The sequence below is a fragment of the Engystomops pustulosus genome, chromosome 10 (genome assembly GCF_040894005.1).
Source record: "Engystomops pustulosus chromosome 10, aEngPut4.maternal, whole genome shotgun sequence".
Classification (NCBI taxonomy): domain Eukaryota; kingdom Metazoa; phylum Chordata; class Amphibia; order Anura; family Leptodactylidae; genus Engystomops; species Engystomops pustulosus.
Window position 1 is genome coordinate 85,212,302 of NC_092420.1, and position 27,148 is coordinate 85,239,449.

Here is a 27,148-nt window from a genome sequence, read left to right on the forward strand (position 1 = left end):
CATGTTGATTGTAATATATTTTGTAATACCGAAATTTTATTAAAAAAAAAAAATTGTATATGTCTGTCCTCCTATAGTACATTGACCTCTCACTGTCCTTCTCACAAGTCCCATTTGCATTTGAGTAACAAAAAGTTGGAATACTCACCTTATACTGCTCCTCTGCAGAAAGTATCCTCCACTCTCTGTCAGTGGCTTGGAGCAGCAGGCAAAGGTGACAACACTGAATCCTGACAGCATCGGAACAGGGTGAATGTGGACTGGGGAGCTGGTGGCTCATCATGAGAGCAGTGCATGCTCCCTGCACTGCGCTGCTCTACACCCCCTCCCCTCTGCTACGAGTAGAAGCTGTAACAGGATTTTAGTTGGATACTTACAGCAGTCACTCAGGGCAGCGGGTGGGGCTGTGCAACATTTCATTGCAAGGAGCAGAAAGCTCTTCAGGCTGAAAGACCCTCCCAGAGCACTTGAGGAGCTGCAAGCCTGGATTATAAATTCACTTTTCATAGTCCACCTGCTAATAATAACACACAAACTAATTATTTTAAAATCCTGTTCAGGTCAGGTGTTAACTGCTTAAAGGGGTTGTCCGAGTTCTTTAAAAAAAGCTAAAAGTGGCCGGGACAGGGCTGCTTAAAAAAAATAAAGATGTACTTACCTCCCGGTGCCCTCCCGTATCCAGCGCTGCTGTCGCTCCGGTCCGGGCGCCATGTAAACAAACATGGCCGCCGGAGCAGCGCTGGACTCAGTTCCGGCTGGACCCCACAACCTTCCGGCCCCCATACACAATGCTGTGTATAGGGACGGATAGGCGTGCCCGGCCACGGCAGGCCGGAAGCTGAATCCAGCGCTGCTCCGGCGGCCATGTTTGTTTACATGGCGCCCGGACCGGAGCGACAGCAGCGCTGGATACGGGAGGGCACCGGGAGGTAAGTAGATCTTTATTTTTTTTAAGCAGCCCTGTCCCGGCCACTTTTAGCTTTTTTTAAAGAACTCGGACAACCCCTTTAAATGCCGCTGTCAAAGTCACATCAACATTACGGGGATGGTCGCTGCTCCCCATTCCTTTTTCGGGTATCGGGATCCTAACCAAAATGGTATCACCCAACTACACCGGAAAGTTAGTGCCGGCGCACAGCTGCAGCCATTTAAAAGCCACTGACAACTTTGCCAGCAACATTTAAAGAGTTAATTACTGCAACCAGTACCGATCACAGACTTTTACTACGGTCAGAAGTTGAGCCAACCTGACCCTGATAGAGGTTCGGGTCCACTCAACACTACATCTAAGACAAGAGAAAGAAGAATCAGGGATGTTCAGTTTCAATTACAAATCCCTTATTTCAATGGGCACTTTAATTTTTAAAGGGGTTTTCCCTCGAAAGAAAATTCTCACATTTTTATCCCCTAGTGATGTTAACACAATAAAGATTATATTAACCCCTTACTTTACAATTTTACTCAGTGTTTTTGCTCTTTTAGCTACTATCACTCTCTAGGCTTCTCAGTGCAAAATCCCAGGGTATGAGCAGGGACTCTCTAAGCAGTCGCCTTATAATCCATCTAGTTCTGTGGGGTGACAATGTGGTTACATTATCAGGGTACAAGTGTATATGCACTTTCACCTGGCTTCTGACATTGTACTAGTATCTGACACATTCAAAGAGATGAGACAGATCAGAGATGCATGAGATGATTACACAGAGGCTGATAGACTTTTACACTGCTACACTGTGATCTCTGCTACATATCAAAGATATTTTCCTGCCTCCCCCTTCCCCCCGGATCACTTATCCCTTATAGCTCCTAGTTTGCAGCCTCTCTCTCTGCACACGATCTCCTGGCAGGATGTGATCAGTGAGAGTCTCTGAGCTCCGTGCAGGGGGCGTGGCTACAGGCTCAGAGCAGAAAGACACAGAAATCTCATCTTAACTCCACACTGGGTCCTCCAGAGCAAGAACTTCTATTTGCATCTTCTCTTTGTTCTGAACCAGTCATCTCCCTCCTGCTCTAATCATACATGAACATTACCCTTTCCAAGTCCCTTTAAAGGAAATCTACCATGAAAATCCATCATGATAAACCAGGGACATTACTCATAGATCCAGGCACCGTGACTGTGGTAATCTTCTTATATTAGTTATCCATGGCCTCCTTCCTTCTAAAAATCAATGTTTCTAATTATTCTAATGAGCCAGAAGGCCTATGGTTGTTTTGAGAGTAGCATGAGCTTCACAGGCTGTTACAATGAGCAGAGTAGAGCTCCCCTCCCCTTGCACCTCCTGCTGCTGCCAGATTACACAGCCAGAGGAGGTAGTGAAAGAGGAGGGGGTTGGGAGAGACATGTTCTGCTCATTGTAACAGCCTGTGAATCTGCAGCACGGATGGGCCTTGTTAACACCTTCAGGACCATTAGCATAATTTTCAAAGTTGATTTTAGAAGGCAGGAGGCCTTGCATAACAAATATAAGAAGGTTACCACAGTCACGGCTTCTGGATCTATGAGTAACGTCCATTGTTTATCATGATGGATTGTGATTGTAGATTTCCTTTAAGTTTGGTTTATATATTGGTAGATATTTTCAGTGCCACACACATAATTGCTTGTCTTCTGTATTTTCTATATCCGTTTTAGATACTAGATACTAGGTCACTGCTGACACCTTTGTTGTGTTCCCTCCTTGGTTACCATTAACTCCCTGGGGAATATTCTGCTTGTTTTGCAAAATCGTCCTTAATAAAATATAACTGAAAATTGTAAGTAAAAAATTGCTATATGCACCGTCCCTGTCACAGCCCTGCTCTCTATTACCTCCTTCCCTCGCTATCCTTCTCCTCCTCCTCTTTGTGTCCTATGAACCTGTGGGATCAGAGCACTCTTCCTCCTGTCAGTCGCAGGGTAACAATCCAGCCCCGTGTAGCAGAGCTCAGGCTGCACCCGTCATGTCACCTCCTGTACTCTATGGACTGGGTGTCCCTGATCTGTGGTCCTGGGTGCTCTGGCTCGGGCTCCTCTATGTGCTGGTAAAAGCCTCTAAGCTCTACCTGAAGTGGAGACATTTGGTTAAAGCTTTCAGTCCTTTTGAAGGTCCTAAGCGTCACTGGCTGTTTGGCAATGCCCACGAGGTAAGAGATGTGTGATGTATAGGGTTCTACGCTATGATACATAAACTATAGGTTTACATATGAAGATTCTGTGCACCCCCTAAAGTTACGCCCCTGAAGACCACCATGGGCCCGGGCTGTATATTATAGCCCCTACATGTCTAGAATCACTTTTTACACATGATACTAGAATCAGCTTCTTGGGGAGGATGTGCCCCTTCTAGATACTTTCATCTGTGGTTTTAGGACCTTTGGAGGAACTTCAATGGTTCTGCAATGTCTCTTGTGTTCATGTGTTACTAGAATCAAGCCCATTGTGCAACGGAGGATTCGTCACTTCTGTCTGATTTCAATCTGTAGTTTTAGGGCCTTTGGAGGACCTTCAACAGTCCTGAAATGGCTCTTGTGTACATGTGTATTGAGATCAAGGACAGATGTAAGAGGATTCCATGGATGAAGGTCCTTCTCAATCTTATTTTTGGTGGGTGGTTTGGGTGGCCATGGGCCCCCTAGAAGACTTGGCCCCCGGGCTACCGCCCAATCTGCCTCTTCTATAATCCTTTACTGTCAGCCACAGATTTGGCCTGGCTACTGACTTACAGGGAGAAATTAGACGGGTCAAGTCATAGATTGCTGCATATCCATTGGTCCAATTGTAGAATAATTTGCCAGTTTACCGATTCTGCTCCCCCGAGCACATGTAACCAATATGTACCATAAAATATTAGACACTGGTAATTGTTTAGAAAATATCTAGGTCTGGTTAAGATTTTATGGCCCAACTTGACCATGTCTGATGCCAATTTGTACTCAACCACAACATTTGGTCGCTTCTAAAAATATTTTTCGAACCAATTTGATTTCATAATCCATCAACTGAAGCAGAGATCAGCTGTACAGAGCGCCCCTCTCTGGAGGACCCATCACCTCCATGCATTACACAGAGGCTTATTAATCTGAATAAGATTTGTGTAATGCATCATTTTACCTGCGGAGGCACTGTGGCAAAATTAAAACACATGCCACTTTGTTTTCCCACAGATTACAACAAAAAATTTAGATGAAATTGACATTGGGTAGATAAATTCTCACTGGCCATGTACATGAGATGAATAGAAATGTGTTGGACTTGAATGGTACTGTGTTACATAGCAGATTTCCCACACAGAAATCCATGGTAAAGATCCATATATAATGGGGCAGATTTACTTACCCGGTCCATTCGCGATCCAGCGGCGTGTTCTCTGCGGTGGATTCGGGTCCGGCCGGGATTCATGAAGGCAGTTCCTCCGACGTCCACCAGGTGTCACTGCTGCGCTGAAGACCATCGGAATGCACTGAACTTCACCGTCCTATCGTGGGTGAAGATAAGCACTTTTTTTTTTTTTAATGCGGCGATTTTTCTGAATCCGTCAGGTTTTTTTTACGACCAAACCCCTGATTTCCGTCGTGTGCATGCCGGCGCCGATGCACCACAATCCGATCCCGTGCGCCAAAATCCCGGGGCAATTCAGGAAAAATCGGCGCAAATCGGAAATATTCGGGTAACACGTCGGGAAAACGCGGATCGGCCCCTTAGTAAATGACCCCCAATATGATTTGAGCGATGTATAGATATCACCAGATACATGAGCCCTTATAAAGTTAAATATTAAAAACTCCCACACAGATGACTTGATGATAAATGACCTCTGGAATCTATAAATCTTGAGTTTGATCTCCTCTTATGGCTCTTGTGATGTTCTCGGCCTGATAATATGTCTGTGTTACAGAAAGTTTTATACTTTCACCTACATAAATAAAACTGTGTATTATGTTGAGTTGTTTTGTTTATTGGTTGTTATTAAACCCCAACTTAAAGGGTATTTCCAAAAGCCAACAGTCACATTTCTGAACTATGACATAACCCCTTTAACTAATAGCCTGATGTTCATTGTAATCCTGATTTTATCTGTAGTTCCATGGGGACGGCAAGGACCTGGATATTATAAGTGGATATGCTGAACAATACCCATACGCCTATCCGCTGTGGCTGGGAAATTTCTTTGCATCGCTGACTATATGCCACCCGGATTATGCAAAGGCCGTCCTGTCCAGACAGGGTAAGATCTGGAGTGAATTTATCAAAATTGCTTGAGGAACACAAAAAAGTCCCATCCTAGTTAGTGATTCAGATTGAGTTAAAATGAAGTCTCACCTCTTTTTTATTGTTCAAACAAAAATATGATAAAAAAAATTAAGCTAAATAATAAAAAGTCCTGTGTGTTTCCAGGGCAACAGACTACAAACAAACCTTATGTAGTCTGATTCTGCAGTCACACTCTTATCGATTTGTCTCCTACTCAGTGTCGGACTGGGCTTCCTTAGGCCCACCAGATAAAATCTGTTCGGGGGCCCACCTTCATTATCTCCCAAGAAATACACTCTAGCAGTCTCAAATTTGTGGTGTTTTCTGATGGACCTCTGGGGTTCAGTATTGGGTTGAGCTGGGGCCCACCGGAGGATCCTCTGGTACTCTGGTGGGCCAGTCCGACACTGCTCCTCCTTTTTACGGAGCTACTGAATTTACTTCAGCAAAGGATGGAGAAATAAGGAAGGGAATATGACAGCCAGAAAAAAGCTATGGAGAATTTGTTGACTGTTACAATGAAGACACATGATTCCGTAGATGAGATGTAGACATGACGTGATATAAGATTTTTAAGCTTGTTTGCAAAGTTACTTTATTTTTTATTTAACATCCAAAAGAAAATTTCAGGTACAAACCACTAAGTGATCCAATATTTCTATATGGAAATGTAAGAAAGAAAATTGAAGGGATCCAAACTGTTGGGTTTAAAGGGAACCTACCAGGCCTTCACCATTAAACCTAATGATAGGTTCCCACATACATCTTCTCACTGTGCCCAATGCTTTTTTTTTGGATGAAAATTCCTAGCTTTTAAAAAAGTTGGATGCACCTTGCCAGGAGACTCCACCAGTCACAAGAAAAATGTTTCTTTTCAGCCCAGGCACTGTGTAATTGTTTAACTCCCTCATTTCCCATTTCCTTAAGGAATAAGAGACGTTGGCTGTGTGTGACTCTATGAAAAGAATTCCTGAGGGGGGAGAACAAGGGAGCTCAATGTAAATTTAACCATTGTTTAGACCAACCATTATTGTCTTCCCTGACTTTGAAACAGTTAAGATTGTCATATACTGTAAAATCTTCTTCTTCTACAGATCCAAAGGATAATTTTGGCTACTACTTTATTACTCCATGGATTGGTACGTCTACAAGCCTATGACTACTTTGTGAACCCACAACTTGACATGACCTGCATGCATGGAAATAGTAGTGAATGTAAAATTCCCTTTGGCCCTATAGTTCTCATCTCTAGTAAATTGCTATTTTTATTATTCTGACAAATTCAAACTCTATTTTTGTAAAAATTGTGACACTTAGGGAAGGGGCTCCTGGTGTTGTCAGGACAGAAGTGGTTTCATCACCGTCGGCTACTGACCCCGGGATTCCATTACGATGTCCTGAAGCCGTATGTCAGACTGATGTCCGACTGTGTCAACGTCATGCTGGTAATTCTACAAAAAATATAGTATTCTATTATGTGTGGAATTTTTTTTCATCTTCTCATTGTTTAGGACAAATGGGAACGTCTTATCCCAGATGAGAACCCAGTGGAGCTCTTCCATCATGTCAGCCTCATGACCCTGGACTCCATCATGAAATGTGCCTTCAGCTACCAAAGTAACTGCCAGATGGACAGGTAAGGGGACACATCCACCAAAAATCACTTGTGCGTTACTACTAGAATGTGTAATAGATCAATTTCTCAGCCCTTGGTCATTTGGTTTGTCAATGGATCCATTGTATCCAGTCTAGACAATGTTCTCCACACTCTCTGGTAGTTAGTTGCGATATATTAATCTGGAGTCCAAGCGGTTTAAGGCAATCGATGCCGATGTAGGTTTTTGAAAGTGTCAGTAATTGACTACCTCCGATGAGTGCCATTAGAGAGATAGAAATTGAGGAGAACTTCTTTGCATACTTCTCCTGCCTATGAAACTACAAGTACTTAGGGCTGGAGCATAGGTGGGGCGCACAGGGCACGAGCCCCGGGGCCCCCACCACATGGGTTGAAGAGGGGCCTCCACCATCCCCCTCTATCCTCCCCTACACATAACCTTGAAGTGCTTAAGTACTTTTCTTAACAATGGTGAGAAGCTGGAGCACAAATATACCCAAAAAGTTCACCTTAAGCTAAAGAAAAGTTGGTAGGGACCAAAAAACTCACATAAGAAATTGGTGAAGAAGAGACTTCATTAACTTTTCAGAGAGCATTCCATTATCTAAGTGGACACTCATACTCATTCTCTATCCTCACAGTGAGAGTGCTTACATCAAAGCTGTTTATGATCTCTCCTACCTGGTGGACTACAGATTTTGCTGTCTCCCCTACCATAATGATCTGATATTTCACCTGAGCCCTCATGGATACCGTTTTCGAAGAGCATTGAGGATAGCACATGAGCACACGGGTGAGGCTGATGTCCTGTGTAACCATTATTGTGCAAAATACTGTATTACGCTAACAAATAAAAAGACAGGGGAGAGCTTTAAGGACGTCTTTCCATTATTGTTCCTCTTTTTTTTTACATGACTCAGATAAAGTAATCAAAGAGAGGAAACAATCCCTCAAGGAAGACACAGAGCTGGAGAAGATCCAGAAGAAGAGACACCTGGACTTCCTTGATATCCTCCTCTGTGCTAAGGTGGGGTCTGGTGGCATCAATAGCTTTGTAACATATCGGGGCACATTTACTAAGGGCCCGAATTGCTCTTTTTCGTCGGGTTTCCCGAAAATTACTGGTTTGTGGCGAATTGGCCCGGATTGTGGCGCATCTGTGCCGCATTGCATGCGATAGAAATGGGGGGCGTGGCCATTGGAAAACCCGACGGATTCGGAAAAACTATGGTATTTTTTTTAAAAAATGTGTCGCTTGACATACACTTACATGCACCCGGAATAGGATGGTGAACCCCGGCGGACCTCTGCGCAGCAGCGACACCTGGTGGACATCGGGCGCACGACCTTAGTGAATTGCCGGCAGACCCGAATCCTCGTCGGAGAACGCGCCGCTGGATCGCGACAGGATCAGGTAAGTAAATCTGCCCAATCATGTTAGGTTTTTTTCAGGATGTAAGGCTTATAGCCAGCAGACCGGCGCGAGAGCATGGCCAAGTGTTCCATGTGAGTTGTAGCTCACATCGAAGAGCAGTTTAAGTTAGACCATCTCAAATATATTTTACTTACCGAAACCAATCAGTGGTTAATGCAGAGCCCATGATGCACGTGACTGGGAACCCATGTCCCTATTAGTCTACATCTGGACAAAAAAAATCACCTCATTTTAGAATATTGTCCCACAAGAAGATAAATAACTTTGACTTTCATTGTTACCTCTACTTATACACCACCTCGAACATGCAGCCATGCGATATGGTTCCTGTTATATTTTCTAGGATGAGATTGGTCAGGGTCTGTGTGATGAAGACCTCCGGGCTGAGGTGGACACCTTCATGTTTGAGGGACATGACACAACGGCCAGTGGCATCTCCTGGATATTATACTGCCTGGCTAAATACCCCAAGCACCAGGAGAAATGCCGGGAGGAGATCAGGGAAGTCTTGGATGGGAAGAACTTAGTAGAATGGTAAGAACCAGGTGTATTTATAGGAAATCTACAATTGACATCAAGCATGATAAACCAGGGACACATACTAGTAGATCTGGGCACTGTGATTCTTCCTCTGATGTTTCAGTGACAGCCTTAGGTGTTCTATAACTCATTCCTGCTTGGGTGCAGGAACCAAATGTCATGGGTGCTCCTGCGGCCCACATCTCGGGTCGCAGGCACACCCGTGCCCCTCTCCATGGCGCCCGCTCCCTCCAGGATCACTCACCTCTCCATGCTCCTGCCTCCGTCCCAGCATCTCAGCGCATGCATCCCATCTCATAGGCCATGCGCCCGCTTGTGCTTGTAAATTTAAAGGACCAGTGCACCGCTGATTGGCGCTGGCCATTTCCCGGATTCTGATAAAACCCCTCCCAGCATTCCCTGCCCGATCTTTGTGCTATATGCCTAAGAGAAAGCTGGTACCCTTGCGATATTCCTGTGTATTGATTTCCCATTGTGACCCCAGACCTGTTCCCGCTTATGCTCCTCCGCCCTGACCTTTTGCTCTGCCTCTGACCCAGAACCGTTGCCGCCTGTCTTGACCTCCAGCCTGTCCCCGACCAATAACTTGCCTTCTGACTCTGTACCTCGCCTTGGCTGCCACTGCAGACAAAGTCGCACCTGTGGAACAACCTGGTGGTACCACGCTTTGCAATGGGCTCTAGTGAAAACCGGGTACCACTTAGATTCCGGTTCCGGGTGTCGGCTTGTGTCATCGTCTGCAGGGGTCCAGTGGGTCCACTATCCCTGAAGCCTGACACCAAAACTGGAGTTATCGGTGCAATGGGGGAACCATGAGCTTTTTTTTCACCCCAAAGGCGTTTTCCAGAATTCCTATAATTCCTTTATTCAAACTTCATGAACACCGGTGTCCTGTGTATTCCATACACTATATATACTGCCCATCTTCTTTGTGAAGCCCACTTTTCAGGAGTTTTTGTGGTGACCTCATAGAATGTTGTTATATTTGTGCACAGGTTATAGAATTGTTTTTCAGTGATTTTGTTTTTATATGTGTCAGGGAGGACCTGGGTAAGCTGCCTTACACCACCATGTGCATTAAGGAGAGCATGCGCCTCTACCCGCCTGTACCAGGAGTGGCTCGAGAACTTAAAGAACCAATCACCTTCTGTGATGGACGGAGCCTTCCGAAAGGTTCAGTCATTTTACCCAAATACAGCGACTATATTGTATCCAAAATCATGATCAGGACATGTATGTGAACTTTATCTTTTCTATACAGGAGTTGATATTCTTATCAGTATATATTCTATAAATCGCTGCCCCAGTGTTTGGGAGAATCCGGAGGTAAGTGTACAGTTGCTTCATTTCTTTACTTGGAATGAAATCCTTTAACCATAACTTCCTTTGTTTAGTGACCTAAGGCCTCATGCAGATGACCGTTGGCTGTCATCTGGCCGCAAATTTTTTTTTTTGTTTAAATCTTCTTTATTAAAGTCAGCATGAATATACAGATTATCTTACAATTTGCATATACGCAGATATGCTCTTATCCATACAGACTCTATTTTCCATTTTTCTGTATCTGTTGTACAAATGGAGTAACATACATTTAGTTTATGTATCTCATTTTAATCAACGTAAACTCGGGGAGTTAACTCTTAACAACAAACATCAAACCGTTTGCAGGTAAAATCTATGTTTCCAAAATCAAATTTTCCTGGCCGCAAATTTTATAGACAGATCACCGCCCCCATAGGGGTCTATGGCACCCGGTCATGGACCATGGAGCATACAGTGTCTCACTGCACTGCGAATGAGGCGTGCTGAACATGGGACATGTCCTATATTTTGCCGTTTTAGAGCGGCGGATACTCATCTTTCTATGGAGAGGGAGGGGTGAGGAGCGCGCACCCCTCCTCTCTCCTGCACCTGGCTGTGTGCTCGCCGGGGTTATGGCACAGGCAGACACACGTCTGTGTGCAAGATGCCTTTCAATGGGGGAAAATTATGCACATTTTTTTTGTTCCCCGACCCGCACACCACTTTGGGGTGTCATTAAGCGGAGCGGGTAGGGTGCGGGCAAGGTGCAGGGAGCCTGGAACCTCCAGTTTTTAAGGGCACCGGAGCGCCAGTCTTAATGAATTCACCCCAATGTATTTTAATGTTCCTTTAAGAATTTGTAATATACATAATGGAGGCAGAGGATGAAGAGCTGATGTGCTGTAATAACCATTATAAAGGCAGAAATTGATAAGATTTCTTATTTCCCTTTAGGTTTTTGATCCTCTGAGATTTTCTCCAGAAAATACATCCCATAGGCACCCCCATGCCTTCCTGCCCTTCTCTGCAGGGGGGAGGTAATGTGTTGCTCCCATGTATGAATTCTGTAGTATTTAGTGATATAGATATAGAATTTCATTTGCTTCTGCTGTTTCCCTTGACACTCAGCGACTTCTTTCATACTGTGAACATGATCTGAATGTGTTTTCACTGTCTCAGTCCAGGTGACTACACATAGAAATAGTGGTTGTTTTGTTCTTTTGCTACCCCCTCATCTCCTCCTGCTCTATAACATGCTGCCTAGATATGGGACACTATGTACAATCTGCTCAGCTCCTCCTGTTCTATAACATCCTGCCTGCAGATAGGACACTATTGGGCAGGTTTATTTACCAGTCCCTGAGGTGCGTTCCTGACTCCAATGCACTCTGCCGCGATTCACTACGAGCATGCGCCCGATTTTCTGCATCTGTCGCTTCCCCGATCAGGTCCGCCAGAGTTGACCTTTTTCTTCCCGGTGTATGTAAGTGCTTGGTTTGCGACACAATTTAAATGATAAAGCCTTCGTTTAGTCCGAATCAGTCGGATCGTCCGGCGGCATCGCCCCCCGATTTCTGTCACATGAAAGCCAGCGCCGATGCACCAAAATCCGATCCCTTGCACCAAAATCCCCAGTTAAATGCGGCACAAATCGGAAATCGTCGGAATATCCGACGACAGTGCGGTCCACGGACCCTTAGTAAATAAGCCCCTATGTACAATTTGCTCAGCTCCTCCTGCTCTATAACATGCTGCCTGTATAAACAATATAATTTATGATAACAACTTTTGTTTAACCAAGTAAAATAATGACAAAAAGAACTAGCGATATGATTTTTTCATTGTTGTACTACATGTAATAATACTGTATTCTCACTTTTAGGAACTGCATTGGTCAGAACTTTGCGATGAATGAAATGAAAGTTGCGGTGGCTCTGACGTTACAGAGATACGAGTTACACACGGTCCCGGGGAAGGAGCCATTGGTGTTAGCTCAGTTAGTCCTACGCGCCTTGAATGGGATTCATGTCCATCTAAAGAAGATAAACTGCGTCAAGAAGAAGAAGAACTAATCTGAAGATGATATGGCCCAAACTTTTTGATAGTTACTAGAGATGAGCGAACATGCTCGTCCGAGCTTGATGCTCGGTCGAGCATTAGGGTACTCGAAACTGCTCGTTACTCGGACGAATACTTCGCCCGCTCGAGAAAATGGCAGCTCCCGCCGTTTTGCTTTTTGGCGGCCAGAAACAGAGCCAATCACAAGCCAGGAGACTCTGCACTCCACCCAGCATGACGTGGTACCCTTACACGTCGATAGCAGTGGTTGGCTGGCCAGATCAGGTGACCCTGGGATAGACTAGCCGCTGGCCACGCTGCTCGGATCATTCTGTCTCTGGATGCCGCTAGGGAGAGAGCTGCTGCTGGTCAGGGAAAGCGTTAGGGTGTTCTATTAGCTTACTGTTAGGCAGGAGTGATTCTCAAAGAACCCAACAGCCCTTCTTAGGGCTACAATAACGTTCTACTTTTTTTATTTTAATTTGCATCTATTACCATTTTGTGAGGAATTAGCAGGGGGACTTGCTACCGTTGTGTTTAGCTCTTAGTGGCACACATATCCATAGCAAAGACCGAAGTGGGAAAATTCAGTAGGGGTTGGATTTCTATTAGGCAATAACTCAGTGTCATCTCATCTGGCATAGTAGTGTGCTTCCTTTGATACTTGGCTAGAAAATAGCCATAGGAGAATACAAACAGCTTCTTGAAGCCTACAGTAGCGTTCTATATATTTGATTTCTGGTTGATCTGCTGGTGGCTGTAGTTTCTGCAGTGCATGTACTTGCCAATTCTGAGCAATTTGTAGTGAGACTTGCGACCGCTGTGTTCTGCGCTTAGTGGCGCACATATCCATAGCAAAGGCCGAAGTGGGAAAATTCAGTAGGGGTTGGATTTCTATTAGGCAATAACTCAGTGTCATCTCATCTGGCATAGTAGTGTGCTTCCTTTGATACTTGGCTAGAAAATAGCCATAGGAGAATACAAACAGCTTCTTGAAGCCTACAGTAGCGTTCTATATATTTGATTTCTGGTTGATCTGCTGGTGGCTGTAGTTTCTGCAGTGCATGTACTTGCCAATTCTGAGCAATTTGTAGTGAGACTTGCGACCGCTGTGTTCTGCGCTTAGTGGCGCACATATCCATAGCAAAGGCCGAAGTGGCAAAATTCAGTAGGGGTTGGATTTCTATTAGGCAATAACTCAGTGTCATCTCATCTGGCATAGTAGTGTGCTTCCTTTGATACTTGGCTAGAAAATAGCCATAGGAGAATACAAACAGCTTCTTGAAGCCTACAGTAGCGTTCTATATATTTGATTTCTGGTTGATCTGCTGGTGGCTGTAGTTTCTGCAGTGCATGTACTTGCCAATTCTGAGCAATTTGTAGTGAGACTTGCGACCGCTGTGTTCTGCGCTTAGTGGCGCACATATCCATAGCAAAGGCCGAAGTGGGAAAATTCAGTAGGGGTTGGATTTCTATTAGGCAATAACTCAGTGTCATCTCATCTGGCATAGTAGTGTGCTTCCTTTGATACTTGGCTAGAAAATAGCCATAGGAGAATACAAACAGCTTCTTGAAGCCTACAGTAGCGTTTTATATATTTGATTTCTGGTTGATCTGCTGGTGGCTGTAGTTTCTGCAGTGCATGTACTTGCCAATTCTGAGCAATTTGTAGTGAGACTTGCGACCGCTGTGTTCTGCGCTTAGTGGCGCACATATCCATAGCAAAGGCCGAAGTGGCAAAATTCAGTAGGGGTTGGATTTCTATTAGGCAATAACTCAGTGTCATCTCATCTGGCATAGTAGTGTGCTTCCTTTGATACTTGGCTAGAAAATAGCCATAGGAGAATACAAACAGCTTCTTGAAGCCTACAGTAGCGTTCTATATATTTGATTTCTGGTTGATCTGCTGGTGGCTGTAGTTTCTGCAGTGCATGTACTTGCCAATTCTGAGCAATTTGTAGTGAGACTTGCGACCGCTGTGTTCTGCGCTTAGTGGCGCACATATCCATAGCAAAGGCCGAAGTGGGAAAATTCAGTAGGGGTTGGATTTCTATTAGGCAATAACTCAGTGTCATCTCATCTGGCATAGTAGTGTGCTTCCTTTGATACTTGGCTAGAAAATAGCCATAGCAATAGGATAGGATTGTTTTGTTTTAAAAACTCAAAAAAAAACAAAAAACACAAAAAAAAAAAAAAAACACAAAAAAACACAAAAAAAAACAAAAAGATGTAAAAAAAAAAAAAAGTTATAACTCTCATTTTAAAAATGTTTAACCCGAGGGCTAGGGGTAGAGGACGAGGGCGGGGACGTGGGCGTCCAACTACTGCAGGGGTCAGAGGCCGTGGTCCTGGGCGGGGTGAGACACCACCTGCTGATGAGGGAGCAGGGGAACGCCGCAGAGCTACACTCCCTAGGTTCATGTCTGAAGTTACTGGGACTCGTGGTAGAGCACTGTTGAGGCCAGAACAGTGCGAACAGGTGATGTCGTGGATTGCTGACAATGCTTCGAGCAATTTGTCCACCACCAGTCAGTCTTCCACGCAGTCCACCCATGTCACCGAAATCCCCACTCCTCCAGCTCCTGCACCTCAGCCTCCTCCCCCCCAGTCTGCCCCCTCCCAGGAAAATTTGCCATTTGAACCGGCATACTCTGAGGAACTGTTTTCTGGACCCTTCCCACAGTCACAAACCACTTGTCCGGTTGCTGCTGAGCAATTTTCCGATGCCCAGGTTTTCCACCAGTCACAGTCTGTGGGTGATGATGACCTTCTTGACGTAGTGGAAGTGTGTAAAGAGGTGTCCGACGATGAGGAGACACGGTTGTCAGACAGTGGGGAAGTTGTTGTCAGGGCAGGAAGTCCGAGGGGGGAGCAGACTGAGGGATCGGAGGATGATGAGGTGACAGACCCAAGCTGGGTTGAGAGGCCGGGTGAACACAGTGCTTCTGAGACGGAGGAGAGTCCTCGACCTGAACAGGTTGGAAGAGGCAGTGGTGGGGCCAGACGGAGAGGCAGGGCCAGAGCTGGTGCATCAGCGCCACTGTCAACTAGTGAAGCTCCCGTGGTGAGGGCTCTTGCGGCGAGGGCTAGATCTTCAGAAGTGTGGAGGTTCTTTAAGGAAACACCGGATGACCGACGGACTGTGGTGTGCAACATTTGCCAAACCAGGCTCAGCAGGGGTTCCACCACTACTAGCTTAACTACCACCAGTATGCGCAGGCATATGAATGCTAAGCACCCCACTCAGTGGCAACAAGCCCGTTCACCTCCGGCCGTGCACACCACTGCTCCTTCCCCTGTGTCAGCTGCTAGTCAGCCCCCTGCCCAGGACCCTGGCACAAAAACCCCATCGTCGCCTCCACGATCCTCCACAGCATCCACCAGCGTTCAGCTCTCCATACCCCAGACGCTGGAGCGGAAACGCAAATATAGTGCAACCCACCCGCACGCCCAAGCCCTTAATGTGCACATCTCCAGATTGCTTAGCCTGGAGATGCTGCCCTATAGGCTAGTAGAGACCGAGGCCTTTCGCAACCTCATGGCGGCGGCCGCCCCTCGGTATTCGGTCCCCAGCCGCCACTACTTTTCCCGATGTGCCGTCCCAGCCCTGCACCAGCACGTGTCAGACAACATCATCCGTGCCCTGACCAACGCCGTTTCTGACAAGGTCCACCTGACCACGGACACGTGGACGAGTGCTGCCGGGCAGGGCCACTATATATCGCTGACGGCACATTGGGTTAACTTGGTGGAGGCTGGGACCGAGTCTGACCCTGGGGCTGCTCATATACTGCCGACGCCGAGGATTGCGGGGCCTACCTCGGTCCAGGTGTTTCAGGCCTACTATGCCTCCTCCTCCTCCCACCCCTCCTCCACCTCCTCCTCCGAACTACCATCCGTGGGCACGGCGCCATCAGTCGGTAGCTCTAGGCACAGCAGCAGTGCCGTCGCTAAGCGACAGCAGGCGGTGCTCAAACTGCTGAGCCTAGGCGACAAAAGGCACACCGCCCAAGAGCTATTACAGGGCATCACGGCGCAGACTGATCTGTGGCTGGCACCGCTGAACCTCAAGCCGGGAATGGTTGTGTGTGACAACGGCCGTAACCTGGTGGCGGCTCTGCAACTCGGCAGACTGACACATGTGCCATGCCTGGCCCATGTGTTAAATCTGATAGTGCAGCGTTTCCTCAAGACATACCCCAATCTGTCTGATTTGCTCACGAAGGTGCGCCGCATCTGTGCGCATTTCAGGAAGTCCAGCCCAGATGCTGCCACTCTCAGGGCAGCGCAGCGCCGCCTCCAACTGCCCGCTCACCGACTGTTGTGCGACGTGCCCACGAGGTGGAATTCAACACTGACCATGTTATCCAGAGTTTACCAGCAGCGCAGAGCGATTGTAGACTGCCAGATGTCAACTTCCACCAGAACTGGTAGTCAGGTCAGTCAGCTTCCTCAAGTCTACAATGAGGAGTGGACGTGGATGTCTGATATCTGTCAGGTGCTGAGTAACTTTGAGGAGTCAACACAGATGGTCAGTGGCGATGCCGCCATCATCAGCCTCACCATCCCGCTGCTTGGCCTGTTGAAAAACTCTCTGGTCAGCATGAAGTCGGAAGCTTTGCGCTCGTCACAAGAGACGGGGGAAGAATATTCCCTTGTTGATAGCCAAAGCACCCTGAGGTCTGTTTCTCAGCGCATATCAGAGGAGGTGGAGGTGGAGGAGGATAAGGAGGAAGAGGAGGAGAATGTTGGCGAGACACAAGAGGGGACCATTGTTGAGTCCTTCACTGTTCAGCGTGTATGGGCAGAAGAAGAGGAGTTGGAGGAGTTGGAGGAGGAGGAAATGGACAGTCAGGCCAGTGAGGGGAGTGAATTCTTACGCGTTGGTACTCTGGCGCATATGGCAGATTTCATGCTAGGCTGCCTATCCCGTGACCCTCGCGTTCAAAGAATTTATTCCAGCACCGATTACTGGGTGTTCACTCTCCTGGACCCACGGTACAAGCAAAATCTTTCCACTCTCATCCCTGCAGAGGAAAGGAGTGTGAGAATGCATGAATACCAGCAGGCCCTGGTGCACAAGCTGAAACAGTATTTCCCTTCTGACAGCGCTAGCGGCAGAGTGCGTAGTTCTGCGGGACAAGTAGCGAGGGAGAGTAGGCGAGCAGGCAGCTTGTCCAGCACTGGCAAGGGTACGCTTTACAAGGCTTTTGCCAGCTTTATGTCACCCCAGCAAGACACTGTCACCTGTCCCCAGTCTCGGCAGAGTAGGGCTGATCTTTACAGAAAGATGGTGAGGGAGTACGTAGCTGACCATACCATCGTCCTAAATGATCACACAGCTCCCTACAACTACTGGGTTTCAAAGCTGGACATGTGGCACGAACTGGCGCTGTACGCCTTGGAGGTTCTTGCCTGCCCTGCCGCTAGCGTCTTGTCCGAGCGGGTTTTCAGTGCAGCTGGTGGCATCATCACCGATAAGCGTACACGCCTGTCGACTGACAGCGCTGACAGGCTGACGCTTATTAAAATGAATAAAGGCTGGATTTCTCAGAATTTCCAATCTCCACCAGGTGAAGGAAGCTCAACCTGAATAATTGATCCACTCCTCCTCCTCCTCCTCATTTTCCTCCTTCTCCTCCTCTTTGTACAGTAAAGCAGAGGAAAATGGCTATTTTTTGACAGGGCCCACTGGCTCTTGCTATAGTACTTCATGCATTTAATTTTTCTGGAGGGCCACCTACCCGGTCCTCTGTTTGAAACAATTTTTGTGAGTGCCACATACAGGCACTCAATCTATTCCATTTTTCTGGAGGGCCACCTACCCGGTCCTCTGTTTTAAAAAATTTTTGGGACTGCCACATACAGGCACTCAATCTATTCCATTTTACTGGAGGGCCACCTACCTGCTCCTCTGGTTTGAAACATTTTTGGGACTGCCACATACAGGCACTCAATCTATTCCATTTTACTGCAGGGCCACCTACCTGCTCCTCTGGTTTGAACAATTTTTGGGACTGCCACATACAGGCACTCAATCTATTCCATTTTACTGGAGGGCCACCTACCTGCTCCTCTGGTTTGAAACATTTTTGGGACTGCCACATACAGGCACTCAATCTATTCCATTTTACTGCAGGGCCACCTACCTGCTCCTCTGGTTTGAACAATTTTTGGGACTGCCACATACAGGCACTCAATCTATTCCATTTTACTGGAGGGCCACCTACCTGCTCCTCTGGTTTGAAACATTTTTGGGTCTGCCACATACAGGCACTCAATCTATTCCATTTTACTGCAGGGCCACCTACCTGCTCCTCTGGTTTGAACAATTTTTGGGACTGCCACATACAGGCACTCAATCTATTCCATTTTACTGGAGGGCCACCTACCTGCTCCTCTGGTTTGAAACATTTTTGGGACTGCCACATACAGGCACTCAATCTATTCCATTTTACTGCAGGGCCACCTACCTGCTCCTCTGGTTTGAACAATTTTTGGGACTGCCACATACAGGCACTCAATCTATTCCATTTTACTGGAGGGCCACCTACCTGCTCCTCTGGTTTGAAAAATGTTTGGGACTGCCACATACAGGCACTATCCAAATTAAATTGTCTCCATAGCAGCCTCCACACGTTGTCTCCATTGCTACCTCCAAAAGTCGTCCATATAGCTGCCTCCATACATCGTCCCTTTATCAAACGAGGTGTGTCAGGCAGAAATTTGGGTTGTTTTCATGGATTCCACATCAAAGTTGTTAACTTTGTCGCCACCCTGCTGTGTTATCCACAAAATATACTGGCAAACTTTTACCATTTAGGGATATTATTTCAGCGCTTCTTGCGCATCTGTTTACATTCCCCTCACCCGGCATATCCTAAACTTATAAGAACGCTACTACACTTGATCTTATACAAAAGGTTCTTAGAAGTGCTGTTTGGGGAGTAGCCTAGAGACAGGGGCTTGGATTGGCGAAAGCTCGCCTGGCAGCGGAGCGCCAGCTCCATGCCAAGATCCAACTAACATAGTTTTAACTGCAGCACCTTTAATCTACTACTAGTTCACTGCCTCCATAATAATAATAATAATAATCTTTATTTATATAGCGTCATCATATTCTGCAGCGCTTTACAAATCATAGGAAACAAATACAAATGTAATGTAACAGAGCACAACATTTGTATGGAACAACAGGAGTGAGGTCCCTGCTCGCCAGAGCTTACGGTTTATGAAGATGATGGGGTAACACGAGGTAAAAGAATATTTAATGGTCAAGCCATTCTTCTTAGGGAATAGAAAAAAATATAATAAATGGAATTGCTGTCGCTTGAAACACTCAGCCGTCATCTTATATACCAGGTCCAGGGTGAATGGGACTGCAGAGAAGTCTGGTGCCTGTTGGTTGCTGGATAACAGATGGGAGGACGACACAGGACGGGTTAGTAGAAGAGTTAAAACTTCATGCAGTTAATGAGTGTTATAGGCTTGCCTAAAGAAATGGGTTTTAAGAGCACGTTTGAAACTTTGGAGGTTAGGTATTAGTCTGATAGTCCGGGGCAGAGCATTCCATAGAATTGGTGCAGCTCTAGAGAAGTCTTGGAGACGCGAGTGGGAGGTCCGCACTAGGGTAGAGGTTAATCTAAGATCACTGGCGGATCTAAGAGCACGGGTTGGGCGATAGACTGAGATAAGAGAGGAGAGGTAGGGGGGTGCAGCATTATACAGAGCTTTATGGATGAGGGTTATTATTATTTTAAACTATTCGAAAGGAGACTGGCAGCAAGTGCAGCGACTGGCATGAACTGTAAGCATACATGGTCCCCTTATCAAACGAGCTGTGTCAGGCAGAATTTGGGGTTGTTTTCATGGCTTCCATGTTAACTTTGTCGCCACCCTGCTGTGTAATCCACAAAATATACTGGCAAACTTTTATCATGTACCGATATTATTTGAGCGCTTCTTGCTCACCTCCTTTGGTTCCTCTCTGCCACCCATTGGTTTGAAGCCTGAGTCCATTTAGGGTATGTCACCATGCCACTCTCTAGCCTGCCGCTGCTGCTGCCTCTGCATGCCGTCCCCTATAGTGTCAGGGTCAATTATTGGATGTTTTAGATGCTATCTAGCTTCATTCTGTCACTCTGTCATGGCCATGCTGTTACCCATAATTTTGGCATAATGGTGCGATTAAGCAGCCTCAGAGGCATCCATGCATGCTGCCCCTGCTGTTTCCTGTCCATTTCCGTGGTGTTTCCATCCTTTTCTGAGGTTCCCAGGTGTTTGGCCAAGCTTCCCTGTGCAGAGCCTTGGTCCCCTTGAAAAATGCTCGAGTCTCCCATTGACTTCAATGGGGTTCGTTATTCGAGACGAGCACTCGAGCATCAGGAAAAGTTCGTCTCGAATAACGAGTACCCGAGCATTTTAGTGTTCGCTCATCTCTAATAGTTACAAAAGTAATGAAATGTATTTTTTATAAATTGTTAATAATTGGATGTAATCCGCTTCTTTGGTGCCTAGCAACATATTCCACAGTCCAAAGATATGAACTATGATCCCCTGTATTAAAGGGGACTTGTCAAGGAATTTAAGGAAAAAAATCACTAATTTCAAGAAACAGCACCGCACCAGTGTACAGGTTATTTTTAGTATTGCAGCTTAGCCTGATTAACTCGACTGTAAATTAATCTAGTTTAAGGGACAAGTTTACTGCTGTTCTTGAAGAATAGAGACCATTTTAATCGAGTCCCGGATAATCCCTTTAAGAGACTATTTATTTTTACATAATGGGGCACATTACTTACCCGGTCCTGTCACGATTCAGCAGCGCATTCTTTGTGGAGGATTCGGGTATTCCGGCAATTCACTAAGGTAGTGCGCCCAATGTCCACCAGGTGTCCCTCCTGCGCTGAAGTCCACTGAAGTTCGCCGGAGTTCACCGTCTTACACTGGGTGCAGGTAAGCGTGTGACAAGCGACCCTTTTTTTTTTTTTTAATTCCGCGTTTTTTTCGAATCTGTCGGGTTTTTTTTCGACGGCCACGACCCCCGATTTCTGTCGCATGCATGCCGGTGCCTATGCTCCACAATCTGATCGCGTGTGCCAAAATCCCGGGGCAATTCAGGGGAAAACGGCACAAATCAGTAATATTCGGGAAACCCGACAAAAAAAAAGCGATTCAGGCCCTTAGTAAATGACCCCCATTATAGCGATATCCTTTCACTCCTAGCTGTAGAGTAGGAATGAGAAAAAGGCCAGCAGAGTAAGTAGTCTTTAGTTTTTGGGGACTTAAAGAGACAGTCCAGGATTTAACAAATTGTAAGGAATTGGATACAATTTAAAAAAAAAACAGTTTTCAGGTTTTCCTGTTAAAGATATGAAGGTTTCTACTTGCCTCTTAATTGTTGAAGCTTTGACATGCAGTCAAATCACCAGGCCTCCCCAGTCACAGCAGTAACAGGATATCCGTTCACAATACTGTGGACCTATGGATAAGTGAGAATTTTTTTTTATTATTGTTTTAATTTATTACATTTTCTAATTAATATTTAGGAAATATGACTCAATATTTATTAATAGAACAAGTTTATTTTATAATAAACGTTTGTAATAAATATTGTGGCTGTAATATTTTGATGTTTATTAAAAATAATTATCATTTATACATGTTTATGTTTACAAGTTACTAGTAACATATTATTATATTATTATCAAGATATTAGTATTATTAGTATTAAGGAGGTAAATAACCTTCCACTGTCAAAACTGATTGGTCTATTTGATATTTTAGTATTTTATGGCCAGTGTTAGGTATTGTCCCTGGAGAGATGTGTATTCATTCTTGTGTATGTGTGTGTTAAAAATGCTTTTACATTCCAGAATTGTAGCTGGACTTGGGTATTGAGCTCCCCTATTTGTTATAGCTGTAGAAGGATTCTGATTGAGTGATACAGAAATCACTCAGAGCAGAGGAGAGGGAGCATATAGAAGCTTAATGTAGTGAGCTAAGAAAACAGCATTGTAAGGACACTCCTCTAGTGCCAGGTCCAGCTGCAATCCTGGAATATCCATTCATTTTTCACAGTCATAGTATCATAGTATAGAAGGCTGGAAAAAGACGCAAGTCCATCAAGTCCAACCTTTAAGAATTAAATAAATGTTTTATCCCCATAACCCGTGATATTTTTTCTCTCCAGAAAGTCATCCAGGTCTCTCTTGAACATGTACATAGAGTCCGCCATAACAACCTCCTGCGGCAGAGAGTTCCATAGTCTCACTGCTCTTACAGTAAAGAACCTTTGTCTATGGTGATGGTAAAATCGCCTCTCCTCTAGGCGCAGAGGATGCCCCCTTGTCCTGGTCTCAGGCCTAGTTATAAAAAGATCTTTGGATCTTCAGGTATTTGTACATTGTAATGAGGTCTCCCCTCAGTCGTCTTTTTTCTAAACTGAATAATCCCAAATTTTGTAATCTGTCAGTGTATTCTAATCCCCCATTCCCCTAATAATCCTGGTTGCTCTCCTCTGCACCCGTTCCAGCTCCACTATATCCTTTTTATACACTGGTGCCCAAAACTGTACACAATATTCCATGTGTGGTCTGACCAGGGATTTGTATAAGGGCAAAACTATGTCTTTATCATGAGAATCTATTCCTCTCTTGATACATCCCATAATTGTATTTGCTTTAGCAGCAGCCGCCTGGCTCTGGTCACTAAAATTAAGTTTACCATCCACCAATACCCACAGGTCCTTTTCAGCTCTAGTTTTGCCAAGTAATTGACTGTTTAGAACATAAAGTAATTATACTTTTTGTTTCCATGGCCCAAGTGCATAACTTTACATTTATCTACATTAAACCTCATCAACCATTTCTCTGCCCATTCCTCAAGCTTCCACAAATCCCTCTGTAATGCTAAATTATCGACCTCAGTATTTATTACTTTACACAGCTTAGTCCTGCTGTTACTAACCACAGACACACACAACGGTATATTTACACAGATCTCCAGGACTTCTATCCTTCACTGTATTTAGTTTTACATTTACGTAAGGAAAGTCCAAACAGCACACGGGAACGGTAGTTTCCGTAGTGGGTGCAGGCTCAGTAGGACTAGGCCTCAAGTCCTCCAAAATGGGTAAACGAAAGCAGGCAGCACTCCAGGCCGTACGGTGAAAAAAATTATTTTTATTCCATGCTCAAAGGTACATCATAGTGCAGCAACGTTTCAGCTCCAAGGAGCCTTTTGCTGCACTATGATGTACCTTTGAGCATGGAATAAAAAGATTTTTTTTCACCGTACGGCCTGGAGTGCTGCCTGCTTTCGTTTACCCCTAGTTTTACATTTAGTTTTCTCCCTGAAACCCGTATAGTTGTAAGGATTTTTCTAAATAAAAAAAATATTCTAATTATTCCATTCAGTTTACATACAAGGCAGATCACGGCCAGCTCTGATGTTGTGCTGAGTCATTTTTGGAGCAGAGTTCATAGTATAAACTCTACTGAACTGGCATGTAATGGGTGTGACACATGAGATCACTGGGAAATGCAGGAACACGTGTGTATAGGGGAAACAGGTGCTGAGCACTGACTGGTGCAACATCATGTACATACAGGACTAATGAATGTGTGTAATACCTGGTCATAGAGATAAAGCGACAAAAAATAATAAACATTATTTTTAAAATCAAATAATAAGAACATTTGCTGGTATATATGTATATATTGCTGGTCTATACATACATATATACCAGACACTTTTTTATTATTATTATTTTTTAAAATATAATGTCTATTTTTTTTATTTTATATATATATATATATATAGAGAGAGAGATGTACATTTAATATATAATATATTATTAATAAAATAGAGTTATTATAGATTTAGATTCCTTCTCTATGTGACAGATAGGAGTGTGTCTGCAAAACCATTGATATTATTGGAAATGTTAATTCTCAGTTTCTCCTGTGGAGGTTCTACGGGGCATACATACAGTACATGGAAGGTTGTCATTCCTTAATAGCACTGGACTTCTAAACCCAGAATGAACAAATGTTTAAATACTAAAAGTCTAGTTTATTACAATATATGCATGCATGAAATAAAAAGATTTAAACCCACCACTAGGGGGAGCTCAATGTGTACAGATTGCTGCGGGGATACCCCAACATATGTTAGGACTGTCAATGCTTTCCACATGTCATTGAGCCCATTAAATTTGGTAATGACCCATTTGAGAAGAGGACCAGTAACATCCAGTTGTCAATTTATTCCTCCTGAATATTTAAGCTGACAACTGGGCGTTATCATTCCTCTTGTCAGTACAAGTGTTCAGGTCAAGAGAGGTGACGGTGCCCTTTAAACCAATAGATTATATACTCATTTGATACATAAGAGGGATTTGTTAGCAGCGCTTCTCCTGTGCGGTTATAATATTACCCCGTTGTAGATTTTATTTCTTGCTGTGCCATTACTTATGGGGCTCAGTGCCAATGTTACGTTAATCCCAGGAATTACATGGATGTAATTACAGGCATTTTCTAACTAAACATATCTAGTGACAAGGAGGGAAAAACTGCTCTCGCATAGTAACGAGAGGGCCCATTAAAATTCAGGTTCGGCCAGGTATGACTGAATCCAAGTTTAAAAAAAAAAAAATACCCCTTTAAATCCCCCTTTCCAGTATGCCGGGGGATTATGTCAGGAGTGCCAAAAGTGTACTTACCCAACTCCAGTGAGCACTTACCCAGCTCTGCCCCAAGTTCTAGGGGGGGTCACGGAACCGGCTTTGGCTAATCAGTGGTCTCCTTAGACCACAGAACGTTACTAAGAAGAAGTGGTCCAAGAAGGACACTGATTGGCCAAAGCAGATTACGTGACCCCTGGCACTTCCCTGGTCGCCAGAGAAGAGTAAGAACAATAAAAAAGTTTAAAAAAGATTCCTACCACCCACCCCCCTCATTTTTTGGACTTAGGTCCTATATACCCTACTCAACATTTGTACCCATAAACTTTATTGTTATTGCATCTATTATCTCGCTGTTTCTACATTTTGGTCAACTTTCCAAGATGTGGTGCAATTTGTTTATTGCTAATAATATTAATTGTTTATTTGCTGTATAATTAAAAAACCCAATTAAACGAGATTTAAAAAAAAAAAAAAACAGCTTCCTGTGGCTCTGATGTCGCTTCCGTGTGTACAACTTAAACCCACCACTAGGGGAAGCTCACTGTATACCGATTAGTACAGATCCAATTGAAAGCCATTTCAGAATTTAAGAATGGGGGATTATGGAAGAGGTGCCAAAAGTGTACTTACCCGACTCCAAAGAGTATTTACACAGCTTTTCCCCAAGTGCTAGGGGTCACAGGACTGGCTTTGACTAATCGGTGGCCTCCAGAGGATGTTACATGTAACATAAGAGGAAGTGACACCATGTGCTCCAAGAAAGACACTGATTGGCCGCAAAGAGAAACAAGTTTGGAATTAAAAAAAATTAACATCCACCACCAGGGGGAGCTCACCGTGTACAGATTAGTACAGATTAGTACAGATCTGATTGCAAGCTGTAACATTATACTGACAGCGACCACTTGTCTGCTTTGCTCAAAACAGGAAAGAATCCTACAGTGGAATGCACTTTCCTGAATATATTGTAGTGAAAAGCAGATTTTGGTCACTCTCAGTCTAAAAAGAGAAAAAAATAGGTAATTTTTAACCGCATAGCCTCATGCATGATGCTTCTCTGTATGCGGCCTCTGTCAGCACTTTCTGACAGTATGTGCACATGATCACATGACCCCAGGTTCTCACCTTTACCTTGCATTCTATAGACGTCTGATGAAACGGTTAGTGTAAAATTGTAACTTCACGAAGCAACAGGAACAATCAGCTGCATCTTACATGTCATACACAGCTCAGCCGCTCCCATGTGTAATGATCAGACTGCAAATGCAAGTTCATGAAATCAGACCAACATCTTCATAATGCGATGACACAACAGTCCATCTCTTATATCTGGATTGTTTAGACCCCAATGACGCTTCTGAATGAGAGAGGGAGATAAATACGATCCGTCCGGATCTTCATCCAACTGCGCAATAATTGGATGAAGCCGGAGCAGTGCACCCCGCTGCGGGGAACTCCGGGCCACGTTGAGGTTTTTTTTATTATTAGTGGACTTGCTAAAGAGCAATTTTGGACACTAAACCACCAGTCCATAAGGAGGACCTGTGGGTGCTTTAGTGACCAAAATGGAACTGACAAGTCTTCTTTAAGGTGTAGGTTATATGGGGTACATTTATCCTCAAGTTTCTCTCTAAGGGTGATGGCATACGTGCATTTGCAAACGCAAGCGCAGACAAAGCCGCGCCCACCGGGGCGAGCCGTGGCCCAATCGCATCGGCGTTTCTATGGAAACCCCTGCGATCGGGAACGAGCCACCGATGTTTTGCGCACCAGTGGGTGCGGCTTTGCCATCGTGTGCCATCACCCTAAGTTTTGCTCTAAGATACTTATGATAAATCTTCCCCTATGTGACTGTCTGTGTGCAGTGTATAGGAGACATCAAAGCAGCCAGTCTCCAACCACCAGCTCTGAGACAACCACCAGCTCCGAGACAACCACCAGCTCCGAGACAACCACCAGCTCTGAGACAACCACCAGCTCTGAGACAACCACCAGCTCCGAGACAATCACCAGCTCTGAGACAACCACCAGCTCCGAGACAACCACCAGCTCTGAGACAATCACCAGCTCCGAGACAACCACCAGCTCCGAGACAACCACCAGCTCCGAGACAACCACCAGCTCCGAGACAACCACCAGCTCTGAGACAACCACCAGCTCTGAGACAACCACCAGCTCCGAGACAATCACCAGCTCTGAGACAACCACCAGCTCCGAGACAACCACCAGCTCCGAGACAATCACCAGCTCCGAGACAACCACCAGCTCCGAGACAAT

General features: G+C 45.0%; 1 protein-coding gene across 1 annotated transcript; it reads left to right on the forward strand.

The window, feature by feature from the left end:
- The first annotated feature begins 2,905 nt into the window (after positions 1 to 2,905).
- Positions 2,906 to 12,228, forward strand: LOC140104764 (cytochrome P450 4A4-like). Its single transcript, XM_072128435.1, has 12 exons — positions 2,906 to 3,126; positions 5,063 to 5,207; positions 6,328 to 6,372; positions 6,551 to 6,678; positions 6,745 to 6,869; positions 7,490 to 7,641; positions 7,769 to 7,875; positions 8,627 to 8,817; positions 9,863 to 9,996; positions 10,085 to 10,149; positions 11,080 to 11,162; positions 12,008 to 12,228. The coding sequence occupies exons 1-12, from the start codon at positions 2,944 to 2,946 to the stop codon at positions 12,195 to 12,197; spliced, it is 1,548 nt and encodes a 515-aa protein (XP_071984536.1). The 5' UTR covers positions 2,906 to 2,943; the 3' UTR covers positions 12,198 to 12,228.
- The last annotated feature ends 14,920 nt before the right edge of the window (positions 12,229 to 27,148 follow it).

Bases quoted from the DNA above. Each gene is read 5' to 3' on its own strand.
- LOC140104764 (XM_072128435.1), top strand. From the start codon at position 2,944: ATGTCACCTCCTGTACTCTATGGACTGGGTGTCCCTGATCTGTGGTCC. The intron at 6,373-6,550 runs GTACGTCTACAA...TGTGACACTTAG, and splicing joins CTTTATTACTCCATGGATTG to GGAAGGGGCTCCTGGTGTTG. The intron at 7,642-7,768 runs GTGAGGCTGATG...TACATGACTCAG, and splicing joins GATAGCACATGAGCACACGG to ATAAAGTAATCAAAGAGAGG.